The sequence below is a fragment of the Leishmania panamensis genome (assembly GCF_000755165.1).
Source record: "Leishmania panamensis strain MHOM/PA/94/PSC-1 chromosome 28 sequence".
In the NCBI taxonomy this organism is placed as follows: domain Eukaryota; phylum Euglenozoa; class Kinetoplastea; order Trypanosomatida; family Trypanosomatidae; genus Leishmania; species Leishmania panamensis.
In genome coordinates, this window is record NC_025874.1 from 677,548 (window position 1) to 695,725 (window position 18,178).

The following is an 18,178-nucleotide window of genomic DNA, read 5'->3' on the forward strand; positions in this document are numbered from 1 at the left end:
CGTAACGTACGACGACCGTACCCGTTCCGTTCCTTCGTCCGTCCCTCCTTCGGTTCGGGGGGTGGGGGGGTTCGGGGAGGACGGCAGGGCGGCTGTGCGTGTGTGTGTGTGTGTGTGTGTGTGTGTGGGTATCTGCGTGTATACCTCAGGTGCCCGTGACGTCCCCGGTGAGTGGAGGAAGGAAAAAGAAATGCCCCTCGCGTGCAGCACGTGTCAGGTGCGTTTGCCGCTCGCGAGCAAAAACGAGGCAAAGGAGAGCGGAGAATACAAACGAAAGAGGACCGGCGGCAGCATAACGGCAGCAGCTCGAGAGAGAGAGAGAGAGCCTTGACTGTGGGCTTGTACGCGAGCTTTGGGCTCAGTGTCCAAGGAAAGGATTGGGGGGCGAGTTTGGCATCTGCGGAGAAAGAGGTCTCGTACGGGAGGTTCTGAGAACCCTGCCGCTGCAGCTGCTGAAGAAGCGCTAAGCAGGCCGGAGTCCTGCCGGAGACGCTTGCAGGAACTTGGACTGCTGCCGCTCGGTGAGTCACCGTCTAATAGCGGCCGGTATTGAAGTCTGCGTGAAGCACTTCGTCTTTGTGTCCAAGGATGCGCTCAGGAGGTGCGCCACGTAGCAGGGGGGCGGTTCACAACATGTTCATGGCATGCGTGTTCCAGCTCGACCTACGTAAGCAGAGGATGACACCTCGCTGCGGTCCTTTGTAGGAGTAATAACGATCGTGATGGTAAACCGGTGAAGTACTTCTTCGGCTCCGGTGGGGTTTTTACCGGTAGCGGCTGCCGCGCAGACGGCGGTGATTGCAGGGCTCGAGGTGGCGGTTGCGAAGGTTCCATTAGCTCCACTTAGCAGCGAATCCACACAAAGACATTTACTTGCGCGTCCCTCTAAAGTGAAGCCTTTGCTTCGTTGTCAGGGGAGATAAGTGGCAGCTGGCTGTCGCCAAGGCTCGGGATATGGGGCGCCGACGCAGCATAGCCAACGGTTGCGTGGATAAGCTGGGAAGAAAGAGAAGAATACTGTCTCACCTGTAACGATCGATCCCTCGCCTCTCCTCCTTCGTTTTGTGCCCTCTATCGGCGCAGCCAAAGGAGAGACACAGCAACAGCACCAGACGCCGTTTCGCCCTCGGACATACCCCAGCACGCCCCACTGCACACGCGCTCAACAACGACAAAAAGGGCGAAAGAGGGCCACGGTGACGCGTCAGCTGACACGTCTGGGTGGCTGGCAGAAACAGGGGAGGTGGCGGACTTCACAGCAGAGAAAGATGTGCTGGCTTACGGCATAGAGGAGCCTACTATCAAAACTGGAGGACGGTGCACTCGCGCAGGTTCACACGTGAGGGAAAGCGACGCACACACACACGCATGCATACAAGTTTTTTTCATGGAGGAACCCCCCTTGCTTCTCTCGCTTCCGAGGAGGCCTCGTTGTTCGCTTGCTTCCGTGTCTGGGTATCGGCGAGCGTGAACATACCCTCTGTGGAAGCAACCGGGTTGGCGCGTGTGTGTGGTGTTCCTCTCATTGATGCAGTCTAGTTTCTCGCAAAACTCACTATTTTGTTTCGACTCTTTCCATGGTGGTGAGGGGGGGTGGCGCCTTTCTGTAGGAGGGAGAGGGAGGGGAGGGGAGGGGGAGAGAGGCGGTTGCCTGTCAGTCGCACTTCAGGAGAGCGTGCATCACAATCGCCACACACGGCGCGAGCGTAGCGGATGAGGCAGTCGTGGATATACACATGTGTACAGTTGAGTATACACACAGGGCACGGAGTGCAAAGGGGCAAGATGAGCGGGTAGGAAGAGGGACCGCCATTCGATTCAAAGTAGAGTCGGTTGGGGGGGGGGGGGGGGGGCAAGACGAGCCGCTTGTCCGTGGCACAATCAGGTGGGGAAAAGGGGTGAGGAACGAGGGGGGAAAGTGAAAAATGGTGAGAGAGGGAGTGAGAGTAGTGCGGCTTTCCCGCTTCCCATTCCCGAGACGGCATAAGAGATGCCGCTCAGTTCTGCGTCTGTGGGGGGGGGGGGGGAGTTGAAGATCCCGGCAAGAAGCGCAGCCGCCTGCCCGCGCCACTACTCTCACTCTCTTCAGCACCACAAGGAGTCGGCGTACCACTCTCGCTTTTCCTGCCTCTCGCGCCCCTTCACCTGTGCCCTCAGTGCTTCTGCATGTGTTCGCTTGCCAAGCCACTTGACAAGCAGTGCGGTCGTGCAGAAAATAAGCGGAGGGTGGAAGAAAAGAGACGGCATCTCGCTCGCCCAGCACACACGTACACAGACGCCCAGACGCACGCATACACACACACACACACCTGCAACCAGAAGAGCACAACGACATTCCCCCTCTCATTGCCTCTCCTCAGGGCTGTCCAGGTTCGTTGTCCCACAGCGTCAGCGTGCCGTCGCGGGATCCAGATAGCAGATAGCATGGCTCCCCTCCTCCTCCATCGCCCGTGTTACCGGAGCTCCAAGAAGCAGAGGAGCCGGTGGTTGTGCGCACAGCACACAAGGTGAGGATCGCATCCGGGGCGTGTCGCGGGAGAGCGCAGCTGCCATAGTTAGCGTCGTTGCCTTCGCGCACCGTGAGGGAGGCAAGACCCTTTCTGCCGTTGCCGGCCGGCGAGACAGCTACGTCGCTGCGCGCAGCACTCGCCGCCAGCGCCCGCTCTGCCGCACCGGTGCGCACCACGGCGTACGTCGGGGATTGGTATGGCGCGTACACTAGAGTGTGGGACGTCTGTGGGCAGTCAGTCGACCAGCTTCGAATATACCCATCCTCGCTTCCAGTGAAGACGCGGCCGTGGGTAGGCTGTGTCAGCATCGTGCGTACGGCTCCGCTACCACTGTGACAGCACTGAAATGCAGGCCAGTAAGCAGCGCTCTGGAGGAGGAGGCGATATACCGTGCCTCCGCTAGTGCCGAGCAGCAGACTCGGCCCCACGGCCGGCGCCGGTTCCCACGTCGATGGACGGCAACTCTGACACAGCGCCGACAAGGGATCCACGCACGCCGTCGTGATGGACAGTCGCATTGATGACGCGAGAGCGGACGCTGACAGCTGCCCTGCCTCGTCATCAACGAGGACGACGCGCTGCGCACAAAGCTGATACCGCAAGTCGTACAGGCACACAGTGCCACCGCATGTGCCGACGGCCGTGGCGCATGCCTTATCGCCCGCGTAGAGCGGGCACAGGCAGCTCGGCGCCCCGTCCAGTGGGTTGAGTTGGGTGTGCCACACGGAGGCAGTCGAGCTCACAGTTGACGCTTCGTCGCCTGAACGAGCTCCGCCTCGGCACCGCGTATCCACCACGTGAAGGCCACCAGCTGCGGTCGCCACAAGCAGTGATGCTCGATCCTGCAATGCCAGCCCAGTCAGTCCGCCCTCTAGAGTGCCACCTACAGCAATGGACGACACCCACGCGTTCTTTTCCACATCCAGGACACGCACGGCACCGTCGGTGCTCGCAAAGGCCACCATCGAGCCGGAAGCTGAGGCGGACGTCGAGGCGAGCGTCAAGTCTCGTCGCTGACCTTGTGCACTGATCCACTGGCATGCCGTGTAGCTGTACTCCCTCGCATCGGACGTCGTTGCCGCAACTCTCTCCACCAAGCACAGCTGGTGCGCGTGAGCTGCGCTCTTGTGTGACACGGTAACCTGCCATACAAAAGCCTCACCTCGGGCTCCAGCTGAGATCACGATCCCGTTGGCTGACGGCGAGGGCGCCACTGCGTAGATGGCTCCCATGTGAGCACCGACAGAACTGAGTGCCGCAGCAGTGGGACGCAACGCCGAGGACGGTGCTGAGAAAGACGATGCCACGGTGGTCGTAGCCACCGCTGGTGAGGATAGGGAGGGCAGGGTTGCTCGACTGTGCACGGCGCGTCCGCCACCGCCTTTGAGGCCGCACCGACTGACGCACGAGGGCGGAGGCAGTGTGACAGGTAGCGGCGATACTTCAATGCTGTGCGGCGGCTGTGGTGATGGTGGGCAATCCAGCACTGACAACGCCGCCGCCGCGGTCGTCGTGCCACTGCTCTTTTCCGTGGATGGAACGACCACATGGGAAGAGACGAGACAAGGCTGAGGCAGCGACAGCAGCGCGGAAGAAGCTGAGAGGCGGGGCGACACAGGGTGGCTTTCGAGTTGCATCCGCGCAACCTCTCGTGCGGTGGGTCGGTAGACGAGCGCCGTGTCACTCGAGCCATCGCAACCATCGATGCGAATCCCGGTACTGGTGGTGCTGCCGCTGTGCTGAACGGCCGCTGCAGCCTCCGCAATGCTCGCTTCACAGCGCGTCCTTGCCCCTGGCAGAGATGACGATGAGGCCTCAGTCGACGGAAGCCCGTGCAAGAGCGCCGGTGCCGGCCCGGAAGCATAAGAGCGAGTCACTGCCACGACTGCGGGTAAAACATCTTTGAAGGTGCCGCCATTGCCTCCTACGTCCTCGAAGTATCGGCATTGCGCTGAGCAGCCGCGTTGCCCATTGCCACCGCCAGCGCCATTGTCAATAAATCGGTGCAGCGGTTCATCATCTTCGAAGATGTCCCCGTCTAACAGGACTGCTGATTCAGGGACGAGCGCCCTTTCCCTCCACGACACGCTGCTGGCGTAACTAACCGGCGTTGGTCCCACCACGCCACCTAATGGCATGAATGGTGTAGCCAACTCAGCCCGAATTGCCGTAGCGGCGTAGCGGCGCAGGTGGGCCAAAGGCACTGGAAGCATCAGCAACGGCCGAACGGCATACTCGAGATGCAGCGCAACGTCAGCCATCGAGTAGGTTTGTGCCGCCGCCTCAACAACGCCGCACGCCGCCTCGCGCAGCCACAGACGGCTCTCCACCAGCATTGGAAGGCACTGGTGGACAAGCGCCATCGACTCCTCCAGCGGCAGTCTGCGGCTACGCACCACAACTGCGAGGCTATTCAGGGTTCTGCTGAGGCACACAGCGTCTGTGTGCCGCAGGCCTTCCTCCACAAACAGCCGAAGTGTCTTCGTCGGCGGCGGCTGCAGCAGCGCGTGAAGTATGATGGCCTGTGAATAGAGCACCCTCTGCACCCGCAGCGGTGCAGCCAGGGCCGTGGTGAGGAGAGGTATCAGATCCTCTGCCACACGCTCCTCCCCCAGGAAGGCGGCGACGGTGCTGGCAGACTGTCGTATGACCTCCAAGACAACAGCAACGGATGGGTGATTGTACAACATCTGCAACATGTTCCAGCCGTTGTTCAGGAGGCAGCGGAGCTGGGTTAGATACTGCTGCGTGCCAACAGCGCTGGCGCCGTGCTCGTCGCCAACGCTCTCTCCATCAGCATCGCGCTTCTCGCCCACTGACTTGCCAACTTCAGTGTTGCACACATCCGGACATGACCTCACCCGCGTGCCACTGATGAAGCTCTGCTCGCTCAAGCTGGTAACCTCAGTAGTGCTGGCGCACAGCGCGTCACTGCTGGCACGGGGCACCGGCGGCGATGACATCATCATCGGGTTTAACGTTGCAGCCGCGGCTACTGCTTTCGCCCGGTCGTCCTCCTCGCCATCGTTTCTGAGAGAAAGAGGCGCGTCAGGCTGGGGGCAGTGTTGCGCGTGGAGTGGGTTGGGGTACCTCTGCTGCGCGCACGCAGCCTCTCCTGGTCGCCGAGCGCAGTGCCGCTGGGCGTCCAACTGATCCTTCAAAGTAGTCGACTGGGTTGTCATTGCATCGCCTCCGTACAAGAGCTGCCGCCGCTCCGTTATGTAGCGTGCCAAGAGCAGCAGTCGCGGCAGTCGACTTGCCACCTCCACCAGGACCGCTGTAGACTCCTGCTCTGCTTGCCGCAGGATGTCGTAGAGACACGGTAGCACAAGATGCTCCATGAGCGCCCACTGCTCCTCTGGTACGGCAGAGTCCTCCACTTCTTCGCCTGGCTTCGCAGCGGCCGCATCGCGCGAAGGCGTCGCAATGCCACCCAAACGCTGCGGCGGCCTGAGCGTGAGGCGGTGCGCGATTACCTCCGCGATGGAGCTGAGCAGCCGAAGTGCCATAAGGCGCGTCGACGGCCCGTAGACGTGGGCGTCGTTGTTCACGTAGAAGAGCACGTGTGGTAACACTATGTCGACTAGACAGGCGAAGCTGCAGTATGACGCGCATCGACGCAGGCAGAGTAAGCCACGGTAAGCCGCCTCATCGCTCGTGCGGCTGTTGTGCATAGTTTGGAGCAGGAGGGGTAAAAGGAGAGCCACAGCCAGTGCTCGAGATGGAGACACAACTACCGCCAAGCTGACCACACGGGCACTAGCTGTCTCGCTGGTTGCCGCTGCCTCCTCAACCGTCAAACACTTACCAGCACTACTTGCTTGTGTCGTGTCGAGCACCTCGCATCTCTGCAGCACAGCCTCAAGCTGGTTCTGGAGGAGTATGAGCCGCATGTTTGGAGCGGTGGTGAGGAGGCGAGGCAACACGGACTTGTATAAGTAAGGGAACGAGGCAGGGAAGATGCGCTGCTGCAATCCGTGATTCACCAGCTCACGCGCGGACGGCCGCGCCTCCGCGGCGGCGCACAGCATGGGCAGCAGCAGCGGATGCAGCTCAGCGGGCACGCTGGCGTCCAGCAGGACGGGCACCACAACCGCCTCGCGGGCCTCGGTGCTGGTAAGATGGCGCAAGCTGAGCACCTGCGACAGTGTTAGCGGATCCTCCTCCTTGTAAAGGAACAGCACGACACATGCTGTGGAGAAGACGTCCATCGAGGCTGTGTGGCCATCGAAGTTGATGTTGTTCACGTTGTAGGTGGCGCTACCCCGTGCCTTGCTCTCCAGTGGTGGCGTGGGCAGCGGCTGGTCGGTAAACTTCTCGGGCGCCACGTAGCACGCCCTGTTCTCGTCCGTGTCGTAGTAGTAGTCGAACAGCAGCGGGCTGTCAAGTGGCATTTGGGAAGGCTTGAAAAGGGCCATGTCGCACAGCACTAAGACGCCGGTACTCTGCACTAGCACGTTGTTAGGTTTGATGTCGCCGTGGGTAAGACCGTAGGTCTCGTGCAGGTGTGCCACTGCCTCTAACAACTGATAGACGATAAAGAGCTTTTCCTGCGCCGTCCACACAGGGCGAGCCACGAGACGCTCGCGAAGCGTAAAGGCGACGTAAGGCCGTTGCAGCACGCAAAACCCGTCTCCCTCGCAGACAAGGCTGTACCACAGGCAGTTGCGCGGCGTTGTGCACTTCAGTGCCGAGTCGACGACGCGCAGCTTCTCACCGGCGTTGTCCATCACATGGTGTATGTATTTGAGGAAGTACGCCTGACCAGGATCGTCAGGGGTGCGCACAAACACCTTGGTGACGACATCCTCAACCAAGTAGCGCTGCTGCAGCGACGTCGATGATGACAAGAAGGTGGTGCTCGTTGGCGCAGACGACACAGTGACGCGACGACCACCATAGGCAGCGGCTGCGGAGGACTTGAGCCCGGCGCCTGCACCGCTACGCAGAAGCAGCTGCACGTAGTTGCCGTAGTTGCTGCGCCACTCCCCACTCACGCCAGCGACCAGGGCGTCAATGTTTGGAGTCTGGCCCGCTTTGGCCGACACTGCCGTGGCGTAGGAGGAGGGGGTGGCGATCCGCAGCTTCGTCTGCGGCACCGGTGAGGCCGGCCCCAAGCCAGTACCATACGGAGAGCTACTGTCCGCACTAGGGACACCAAAGCTGCAGCGGCTGCCACTGGCGACTGACATGGCGCCAGTGCGCGTGTCACGACACCAGCTATCCATTACGGCATCTGCGGTAGCGCCTCGCCATAATTCCACCTCGGGCCGCAGCGAGGACGGAACAGTGCGCCACGGGCGGTCGGCCACTGGCAGACGCTGGCGCCATCGCGCCTGATGCCATGCGGCGCGTTCGCGAGCCAGAAGCTGGGTCGTGGTTGCCGCAGCGTCGCACAAAGCATACGACGAGCTGATGCCTATGCCGGCGTCACCTGCCCCTCGTGCTCGTCCACGCCCAGCTGCCCCGCCGCCAATGCCGGCCATCCAGGGAGATAACACCACCGTTGGCGTCGAAGGACCGACAGACGCCCCACTTAGCGAGGCAGTTGAGGGGGCACGGAAGACGCTGTCGGGCCGGTACTCGAGCCGCTGCTGCAGAACACCACTGCCGCCAGGAGTGCCACCACCATCAGCCGAGATGAAGCCGTAAAAGCACTGAGGGGCATTCGTGCTACAGGAGTAAGACGCGGTGCTCATAAGGTTCGACTCTCGCGCGTGATCCTCATTGCCGGCCGGTTCCGTGAAGGAAGTGTATTTTAGGCAGTGAAACGTGGCAAAGTAGTTGCGACCTTCGGCACTGAGATGGGCGACGACCTCCAGATCACCCGACACGTTGGCAAGATCAACGGCGGCCGTCACCGCGAGTTGGTTGCCCATAGAGCACTCTCGCTGCCTAAGACAAACGTTTGTACCTCCCCTCTGTGTGTGGGTGTGTTTATGTGTGTAGGTTGGGCGTGACGGGCTGGCGTAATATGCACCAGTGCGTCCCTGCAAGGGCGGATGTCAGTAAGGGGAGGGGGAGGAGGAGCGCGCAGAGGGAAGCGAATCGAAGCGAGCGAGAACGCACACAAGAACGGGAAGAAAAGTGGAAGGGAAATACGGCGAGGTGAACGACAATCCGCACTGCGCCGCTGGGGGGAAAAACGAAGGAGGGAGGAGAGAAAAGCCGCTTGCAACTCATTGCTTGAGACTCGAGTTTACAGAGCCACAGAAACGTCACTTGAGCCCATACGCCTGAGCGCGTGCGTGCGCGCCAGCCACCCACCAAACACTGCAGCAGCACCCCCCCCCCGATGTCTCCTCCGTGTACCTAGACGCGCAGGCACACGTGTCTACACAGACGCATTCACAAACATACACATGAAAAAGGCATACACAAGCAATAGGCTGTAGAAATCCCTACCTGCGCGATAAAGCTCCTCCAAGCCCCACCTTCCTCCGCCTCACCCGTCGGCTGCCATTCGTTCATCATTTCACTCCTCCCTTTCCCTCACATGATCGTTCTAGAGCGATTAAGAGCAGCTGCATCGATACCATTATGACTAGACACATGATCAGATACATGTGCATGTACTAGTCATCATCATCTCCCTGTTTGTGTGGCACATGGCCGCGTACACAGAGAGGGAGATGCGCCACGATGAAGGCGATCACTGGAGGAGGGAAAGAAAGCGCAAGAAAATGGCAGAAAAGGCCCATCGATTCAGTGCGCTGCCGTTGTGTTCGACGGAGAGAAGTGCCCCAGAAAAGAAAGGAGCGGGAAAGACATGCGTAGTCACGGAGAAAGAGAGGGAGCACACGGTGAAACCATAACAGAGTGGAACTTACTTTTCCTGAAGGTATGAGCCAGCACGGATGGCCCACAAGCACCGCCAAGACGACGGCACAAACAACTACCGCGAATACACTAACAAAGTAGAGAGGAGGAGAGTCAGACGTCGTGAGGCCAAAATCACCCATAGCGACAGCTGGATAGATATCACAACGCTCCGTTTGCACCCATGGGCCACGCACACTCGCCTCGAAGGGCGTTGCCAGAAGCCGACGGCAGCCGCACGCATGCGATGGTAGGGACTTGAAACGAGGAAAAGAAGAAAATAGGAAGAGAGCTGCACCTGCGGAGCATCACTGCCAACTTTGTTACCCCCTCTGTTGCGTTGTGGAATGAGAGAGCATGATAGAGGGAGGGGGAGGGAGGGAGAGAAAGAGAGAGAGACGAACCATGGCGAAACAGAGCAATCGGGAGCAGGACAAGGAAGGGCCAACAACAGCAAGAGAGAGAAACACAAAAATAAAGCGGAAGCGGATGTACGTTAAAGAGAAGTGCGGCCTTCCCCTCGGCACCTTCTCACGCTCTGCTTTGATTGCGCAAGTGCAGAACCCCACGCACCAATACGGACAGGCATAGGCATATATAGGCCTACACGTGCACAGACAAGCAGCAGCACACGCCATGGAGGCGCAACGGCCGCCATTCTTCCTCCCTTCTCTCAGGCAATGGGACGCCGTCCCTTCCCCTTACTTCGCGGGGCTGTGTGACTTCACCTCTTGGGGCTGCCACGCCATCGGGTGCCTGCCCGTATGTGCATTCATGCTGCTGCTCGTCTGTTCATACGCCCCAGCGACAGGGGCAGAGTCAAACAGAGAGAGAATCTCGTTCTTGGTGTGGCTGCTGCTGCGGCCAGTAAACAGGTCTTCCACGTTACCGCATGCTGTCGACACATTCGATGACGAGTCCGGCTTCTTCGCCAAAGGCGCCTCGCCCTGCACACCGCCGCTAGTGGGGCCGAGTAGATTGCTTCCTGCCCCACCAAACTGGGCGTCAAACCAGCCCAAGTCGCTGTTGGCACTCATTGGTGGTACGGACGACAACGGCGCACCCATGTTTCCCCATGCAATAGGCCTCGGGTTGGTACCGCCACTAACCATCACAGAACTAACACAGGTCGGATGAGTCGGATAAGCATGGGAGAAGAGCTCCGTAATGCTTGTTTGCGCGCCCATCACACCCTGGGTCACTTTCTGACATGGCTGATTCGTGCTGGGCGAGGACACAGGCGCACCCCAGAGCTCCTCAAGCACGACGTGCTGCTGCTGCGCCTGCCCTCGCGCGTCGAGTTGAGGCGGCGGTGAATTCCCTCCCGGAGGAGGCAAAGTGCCTGTCCCGTCGCCATTCACTTCCTCGATCGGGGTCTCCATGAACTGTGCAAAGAGCTCTGTGAAGCTAGGGTGATAGTACAACTTCCGCTCATACTTGGAGCGAATGACTTTCTCAACCACAGCGCCGTCGGTCGTGCCGGTCACGCGTGCCAACGGTGGCATCTCGTACTCGTACAAGAGTCGCCCTCGCGCGTTGCCGACATGCTCCATCAGAAACATCATAGAATCTGCCCAGGCATCCATGTTTGTCGACTTTACCTTCGAGATATGCGTGCCCATGGAGCGGTGAATGCCGGCGCAACGGAGGCACAAGAAAACGCCGAGGTTGGTGCTCGCCCATCGTGGGTGCTTCGTCGCACAGTCAAAGCACTCGCGATTCTCCGAGCGATGCAGCAAAACATCGAAGCGGCGCAGCTGCTGCGCTGTCACACCTGCGCCGCCCGCACCCGTCCTCCACCCACCGACTTTGGTAGAGCGCGCCGTGGTCGCGTGCTGAGTGCTGGGGGCGCCATAACCGCCACCCTTGTTGTTGTTCACGCTGGACTCGTCCCCGCTCCGGCCCTCCGCTTTGTGCTGGTGGTGGAAGTCGGTAGGCATCCCGGGCTACCAAAATAACGACAACAGAAAAGGGTCCTCGAAGGATGTGGGTGTGTGCACGTACTGCTCGACGAATGAACGCGCCTCGCTTCACTGGTCAGGTTTTGAGTTAAACCTCTTTCAAGAAGCACCTGTAAAAGCGAGCGAAGAGGAGCGTGAAAGCAAGATGGTAAATGAAACCTCTGCGTGTGTGCTAGGGTGTACTGGGTAGAGGTGTAGGTGTGACTAGCGGGCACAGGACAGCGAGAACAGCTACAGTGCTGCTGCCTTTACCTCTCTTCTTGGTCCTTGTCAAGAACCTCGATTCTTAATAGGGACGGGGGGAGACTGCGATCAGGCGCTACACGCTGTCAGTGCCTCGGGGCGTATCGGCGCGATGCAAGGTGGGAAATACACCCACGAAACCATGCAGGGGACACGGGGGGGGGGGGGGCAGGGAGTCTATACCGAGGGAAAGGAAGGGCTGGAAGGGGGAAAGGTGATGATAGGTCGGCGAGGGGAGGGGGGTAACACGAGGGCTGTTACATGACTGCAGTCAAGGAAGGCGAGTAGTGGAACCGGCGTCAGGGATACAAAAAGGAAAGAAGGAGAGGGAGATGCAGACGGGGAGGGTTCAGAGCTAGCGAGAGAGAGAAAGGGGGGAGGGAAGGATAGAAGAGGGGGTGGCGACGCCATCGTAGTGTGTGGGTGGAGAGGTGGGACACTGGTTGACGCTGCCCAGCCATCGACGCACTCTCGCACTGCTGTTGAAAAATACGTAGTGGTGCAGCTTTGCGGCGAAGACGACTCCTAGTTGGAGCAAGAGAAAAGGAAAACCAGCCGTCACCCAGCTGCGCTGTCGCACACACAGCTACCTTAGCGACACCACCAGCACGCAGCACCCACAGCACGCGATGTCACCGAGAACTAACCTCCGCTCGGTGTACCCGTTTGTTTTTCTGAGCGTTAGCGGGAGAGAGGATGTCTTGAGCTTCTCTCTTGTCTGTGATTCAAATCGGTTGTGACGGTAAAGGGGTGGAGGGGTGGGCAGAGGGAGAAGTGCGGGCACACACACACACACACACAGCTAAGGGAGGGGAGAGCGAAACGTGCAGCGCTGATGAGTCACGCCGGCCCGCGGCAGAGAAGAGGGGCAAAACATGCGTGAAACGGCACACCAAACACACAAAAAAAAAAACGACGCGCGTATGGACAACGTGAAAAAGAGAGACGCGGCATGTGTCATCGTCCCACACCACAGCCGGGCGCAGGCACACGCGCATCACCGCCTTGCCTACTCACGCCCCACTACCGCGACTGGGGAACAGCCTAAGGGGCGGCGGCGCGCTCACCAGCGATCTTCGCGGTTGCCACGCCCACGACCACGTCCGCGCCCACGGCCGCCTCGCCCGCCACGACCCCCAGCAGCGGCGCCACCGATACGGCGGAAGTTGCCTACGCGGCCACGCACTTCCTCGCAGAGCGGGCTCAGCCCTGGATGACAGAAGATGCACGCAACAATGCGGTCCTTGCGGTTGGGTAACACGCTCTTGCCCTCGGGGAACATGATATCGAGGCAATTGGCGGCGCACTCGGCACACTCCTCGGCAGTGACGTACACCCGCTGCGCCGTCGGTGGGAGCTTCACCATCATGGGGCATGCATTGCAGCACACCTTCCATTGCCCTGCTGTCCGGGGGACGAAGGCCATGCTACCGGGGCAGGAGCCGTCTACGCAGTCGCACACGTAGTTCGTGGCGAGGGAGTGCTCGCACGTCGGGTGGCGGCACTCGTCACACGCCATATGCCGCGTGGATGGCGCCGCTTTCGCCGTTGCCCCGCCGCCGTTCCCACGGTTGTGATGTTGTAGGGCGGAGGGCAGTTCCTCGAACGGCGGGTTGTTGTAGCAACTGGGGCAGATGGGAAAGGACTTGCCGCCGTCGATGTGGCAGACGACGAGCTCGAAGTTGTCAATGGGGCACGTGAAGCCGGAGTACGGCTTTACGGTGCCACCCTGCGGCAGGGCGAAGGTCACCTCGCAGTACGGGCAGTAGAGTCGCTGGGGGCGGGTGTTCAGGTGCTTTAGGTAGCGCATGCAGTTGCCGCACCGTGTAATCGGCTTCCCGGTCGCCGAGATGGCAGAGAAGGAGGCACCCATAAGGCCATCAAAGATGTCGATGTGCTCTTTGAAGAACTTAAACTTAGAGAAGAAGAGGTCGAGTGAGTAGCTGAGCACGTCTTCGAGCCGCGCGCGACCCTCAGCGATGTGGGTGACGTACTCCTCGACACGACTGCGCACCAGTGGCAGCACCAGCTCCGGATCGATGGCCTTGATGCCGTGGATGAGCACGATGCCAAGCTTTGATGGCTTCATGACACGCCCCGCCTGCACGCTGCAGTAGCCGCGCTCTACAATGTTATTGATGTGGGTAGAGATCGACGCGTCAGTTCCGATCCCGTTCTTCTCCATCAACCCTATCAGGTCCGACTCCGTCAGGTACGACGGCGGCTGCGTCTGCCCCGCCTGCAGCCGCACATCAGACAGCTGAAAGGCGTCGCCCTTGTTGACGCCGGTTGGCATCCTGTCGTCCTCGATACGGGCGTGCGGCATGATCTCTGTAAACCCAGGGTCCTCGACTACCTTTCCCGAGATGCTGAACAACTCACCTCCAAGCTCGATCGTAATCTTCGTCTTGATGAGACGACAGTCTGGTGACACGGAAGCAATGAAATGCCGCGTAATGTACTCAAATATGCGCCATTCATCCCCAGATAGCTCCCCAGGTGAGGCGCTTCGCATTGGCGTGATAGGTGGGTGATCGCCGGCGTCTTTGCCTGCCTTGGGATGCACGTGCCCTTCCTGCAGCAGCGCCGTCACGTAGCCCCCCCATATGGGGTGGTTTTTCTGCTGAGCGAGGGCGCCAACGAGGTTGAAGGATGGGGGGTATGCCGTGGATTCGGTACGGGGGTACGAAATGTAGCCGCGGATGTACAGGTTCTCGGCGATTGTCATCACGTAGTGGGGACCGATGCCAAGTGCCTTGCTTGCAATCTTCATGAGATCCACAGTGTTGAGCCCGGTCGGTCGCGGACGCGTGTCACTGCTAACGGACATATTGGTAACGGTGGCAACCTTACCGTTCTTCGTGATGCGCTGAAGGATGAGCCGCGCCATCGTCTCATCGAAGACACGCCCGCGATCCCAGTCAAACTGCAGTACTGCACCGCTGCGCGAGGCGACCGGGACGAGACGCCAAAAGTTCTCAGGCTTGAAGTTGAGGATCTCATCGTGGCGCTGTACGCAAAACCCGAGCGTCGGTGTCTGACACGGCCCATAGCTAACGACGCTGGCATCCAAGTCGCCATACTTGCCCTGGAAGTACTTTGTCTGAAATCGGGTAAAGGCCACCCCAACCTTCAGGTCCAGCTCTTGCCGACATGTCACCGCGTCGCTGATGCTCTTGTTCGGCCTCCCGAGACTGCAGAAGGCGTGGAAAATCTCCTCCGCCGTGATGGCTGAGAAGTGCGCGCGAAAGATGCTGTTGTTGTTGTAGATCTCCCGCCGCACGACCTGCATCACTTCAAAGCAAATGTTCTCCCCCTCCCGATCACAGTCGAGCCACAATACCAGCGTATCACAGCCTTTCGCCTCATGCTCGAGGTGATGCGTCACCTTCTCTGACGTATCTTTCCACACGATCGGCGCGGTGAAGAGCTGCTCCTCCTCTGTGCGGTCCCAGTTTTGGTGCTGAGAGGTGAAGTCGCATGAGAAGACGTGGCCGGTGGTGCTCGTCACCTTGAAGTACGCTGGACTGCCCATAAAGCTACCCATGTACTCGTACACTGGCAGCGCACGGGTGCGGCGGGAGCAGCTTCCACTGCTCAAGATCGTCGCAATACTCTCAGCCAGCGACGGCTTCTCAGCCACCATTAACACATTGCGACCCATCACACCGTCAACAAGCGCACTTTCAAGCCGGCCGGCACCCCTGATCGAGTACCTGATGCTGGTGTCGATGTTCAACCAGAACCACAAACAGTAGGGCAGAGAGAGGGGGGACAGGCAACCGCGAATGGCGTCGAGAAGAAGCGAGGAAAGGGCGGGGGCCTAGCAGTACGTGCGTTTCGGCCGCACGTACGCACGGCTGCAGAACGGAGAAGGAAAAGGAAACCGGTGAATCCTGCGAAAGAGGGAGAAAGAGAGGAGGGGGGCGGAGGAGTAGAGTGGGACGTCCAAGCACACCGAGAACGGCTGCAAGGTGATAAATGAGGCCTAGCGAGAGAGCGACCACGACGCAGCACAGATCCGCTCGACTCACACACCCGAGAGGAGCGCTCAAGCATCAAGCGCTTGAAGGCAGCAGGAGTGGGGAGCAGGGAGGAGGTAGACAGCAACATATTCCATCCCCCTCCTACCCCGTTCATTCTCAGCATTTTTTTCACGCGCTCCCGTGAAGTGCTCGGCAAGGCTTCCTGTCTCATCACCTGTTCGAGTACGCGGGTGGGGATGGGTGGAGGAATAACGGAGCAGGAAGAAGAGAGATTTTCCGTTTGGGGAATCAGAAGTGGAGTCCGAAACAGACCGCTGCGGTGCACCCGACAACAGCAATGCGACTGATGTTGACCGAGGAACGCAGACTGCCACTCCTCATCACACTGTTCACATCTCTTTCTGGTTCTTTTCTGTGTTGGCAAAGCAGAATTACTGACAGACGTGAAAAGAGAACGAAGAGCGCGTGGGTGGGAGGCGGAAGAAGAGGGGGGTGGGTGGTGGGCATGTATCTCGGCCTGTCTTTACGTAGATGCGTAGGTATGCCGCCGTGATCTGTGCTGCATGCCGCTCTTCTAGAGTCGTCTCGAGAACGAGCAAGAGGGAGGGGCGGGATGGGGAAATAGACGAGGCGAGCAGGTAACGTCACGCAGTTCATCGGTGTCACGAGAAAGCGGCTTTAGGCACTGCGATTGGCATCGAATAACGCCATCGCAGCAGCCTCCTGTGCAGCCTTGAACAACGCCTCCAGGTAGTCGCGCAGCGGCAGAGGCGCATCGACCCTACCGCTCTGATTGACCTGCCAGGCCGACTCGCTGCCAACGCAGCCGCTGGAGGAGGAGAAACTGCACATGCATGCCCCGTAAGCCAAGAACGGCAATTTCTTCAAGGTGCGGCCATTTAGCCCCGCGCACACCTCCGCAATATGATGGAGCAGCGTACTGATCGTGTATGCTGCTCCAGATAAGCAGTGCAACGGTGGCTGGTGATGTGCTGGGTGCGGAGCAGAAACCGTTCCCAGACTCGTGGGCGACGCCATCGCCTCCAGCGGAGGTTTGTGAAACCTACTAGATCTGTCGTGCGACGCGTTGAGCTCCTCATTCCACATGTGGACAGCGTCGCTAGTGCCGCCGCCGCCATTCAGTGAATGACTGTCAAGACTCCCGTACGTACCCACGTTGCCCTCAGGTACCGCTCGGCCTTTCTCACTAGGCTCGTTCGCAGCAGAGAGCCAGTTCGGTTCGTCGGGCAGCACTGACGTCCCGGCTTGCGGCGCAGCCACCAACCCTTTGTCCAGCAGCTCCTGCACGCTTGCATATAGTATGAGGAAGCGTGCCTGCAGGCCTGGCGGGCCAACATGCACACGCTTATCCGCTCTGTCCAGCAGTGCAGTATCAATTGCCGCTGTCAAGTTGGTCGTGGCGAGCACAATGATGTTTTGGCAGTCCTGTAGCCGGTCTATCTGCGTGAGCAGCGCATTCACCACACGAATGGAATCAGAGGGTTCATTGCCCTTCATCGCGGAGGCGCGAGCTGCCGCGAGGCTCTCCACCTCGTCCATCACGCAGCAAATCAAGCATTCCTTGTCGTCAGCGATACAGCGCACCTGCTCAAACAGCTCCAGCACTCGCTTGCCGCTCTCGCTGAACCAGCGACTGAACAAGCTGTGAGCGTTGATCTCTAAAAGGCACGCCCGAGCATACACCGAGGAGGCGAGGCGAATCGATAGCTTCTGCGCCAGGGCGCGACACAGCGACGTCTTGCCCGTGCCTGGTGGGCCGTGGAAAAGAACAAGTCGATTCCACGCTACGACGTTGGGGCTAACCCCGGCACGGGCGAAACGCATGGCGGTGTCCACATAGCTCACAATGTCCCGCTTGAACGCAATTGACGCTGCCTCACTCTCGCCGTAGTGCAGCGACTCCCACTGGCCCTCCAGTGAGACGTGCGGCAGGGGCGTCAGAGTGAAGCTCGACGTATTGTCGTCTTCGCCGCCGCGGTGCATGTGGTCAGCCGTGCACCACGCTGGCAGAGACGACTGAGCGGCCGGGGTGGACGCGACAGCTGAGAGTGGCGCACAGCCCGCTTCGCCGCAGAGTCGGTAAAGTCGCATGCAGAAGCACACATCCTCCACGTTTGTCCATGAGCAGCCTATCGGGAAGGAGACATCGCACACTCGCACCGACACAACATCATCTCTCAGAAGAGGTGGCGCGTCTGCCAGGGAGATGGTGGCGCCGGGAAGAAACGGCGGCAGGTGTCCCGCGGTCAGTCGTCGGCTGGCCTGCACACGCACGTAGGATCGGACGAGACTACTAAGCTCGGGCCAGGCAGCGGTATCGGCTGTGGTCCTCACCTCGATTACAACGAGGTACCGCGCCGATTTGCCTTCAGGCGAGAGTGGGGATGCGCTAGTTTGGCGGAGCATCATCGTAAAGCGACACGTTCGCTGCGATTACTGCCAAAAGTGTGAGCCGCGCCACGGCATTAGTTAAGTACGTATATATGGGCGCGGGAGGGAGAGAGAGAGAGCGCGCGTGCGCGGTAACGGGGCGAAGGGGGGGGAATCACAGGCACACGCGCAAGATGCTCCCTACGTTGGCACCCTCAACACGAGAGAAATGGGGAGGCGTGTGCACAGATTGCAGCCGATCTCCTCC

At 59.8% G+C, this 18,178-nt stretch overlaps 4 protein-coding genes across 4 annotated transcripts; all 4 read right to left on the reverse strand.

Annotated features, from left to right (window-relative positions):
* Nucleotides 1-2,356: 2,356 nt before the first annotated feature.
* On the reverse strand, nt 2,357-8,389 carry LPMP_281870 (protein kinase, putative; the record flags this gene model as incomplete). The annotated part of the gene is made up of 1 exon (XM_010702225.1): nt 2,357-8,389. One exon carries the CDS (start codon nt 8,387-8,389, stop codon nt 2,357-2,359), a length of 6,033 nt encoding a protein of 2,010 aa, XP_010700527.1.
* Nucleotides 8,390-10,030: 1,641 nt separating this feature from the next.
* On the reverse strand, nt 10,031-10,951 carry LPMP_281880 (hypothetical protein; the record flags this gene model as incomplete). The annotated part of the gene is made up of 1 exon (XM_010702226.1): nt 10,031-10,951. The coding sequence occupies one exon, from the start codon at nt 10,949-10,951 to the stop codon at nt 10,031-10,033; it is 921 nt and encodes a 306-aa protein (XP_010700528.1).
* A 1,645-nt stretch (nt 10,952-12,596) lies between these two features.
* On the reverse strand, nt 12,597-15,197 carry LPMP_281890 (DNA topoisomerase III, putative; the record flags this gene model as incomplete). Its single annotated transcript, XM_010702227.1, has 1 exon — nt 12,597-15,197. One exon carries the CDS (start codon nt 15,195-15,197, stop codon nt 12,597-12,599), a length of 2,601 nt encoding a protein of 866 aa, XP_010700529.1.
* Nucleotides 15,198-16,197: 1,000 nt separating this feature from the next.
* Nucleotides 16,198-17,631, reverse strand: LPMP_281900 (ATPase-like protein; the record flags this gene model as incomplete). Its single annotated transcript, XM_010702228.1, has 1 exon — nt 16,198-17,631. The coding sequence occupies one exon, from the start codon at nt 17,629-17,631 to the stop codon at nt 16,198-16,200; it is 1,434 nt and encodes a 477-aa protein (XP_010700530.1).
* Nucleotides 17,632-18,178: the final 547 nt, after the last annotated feature.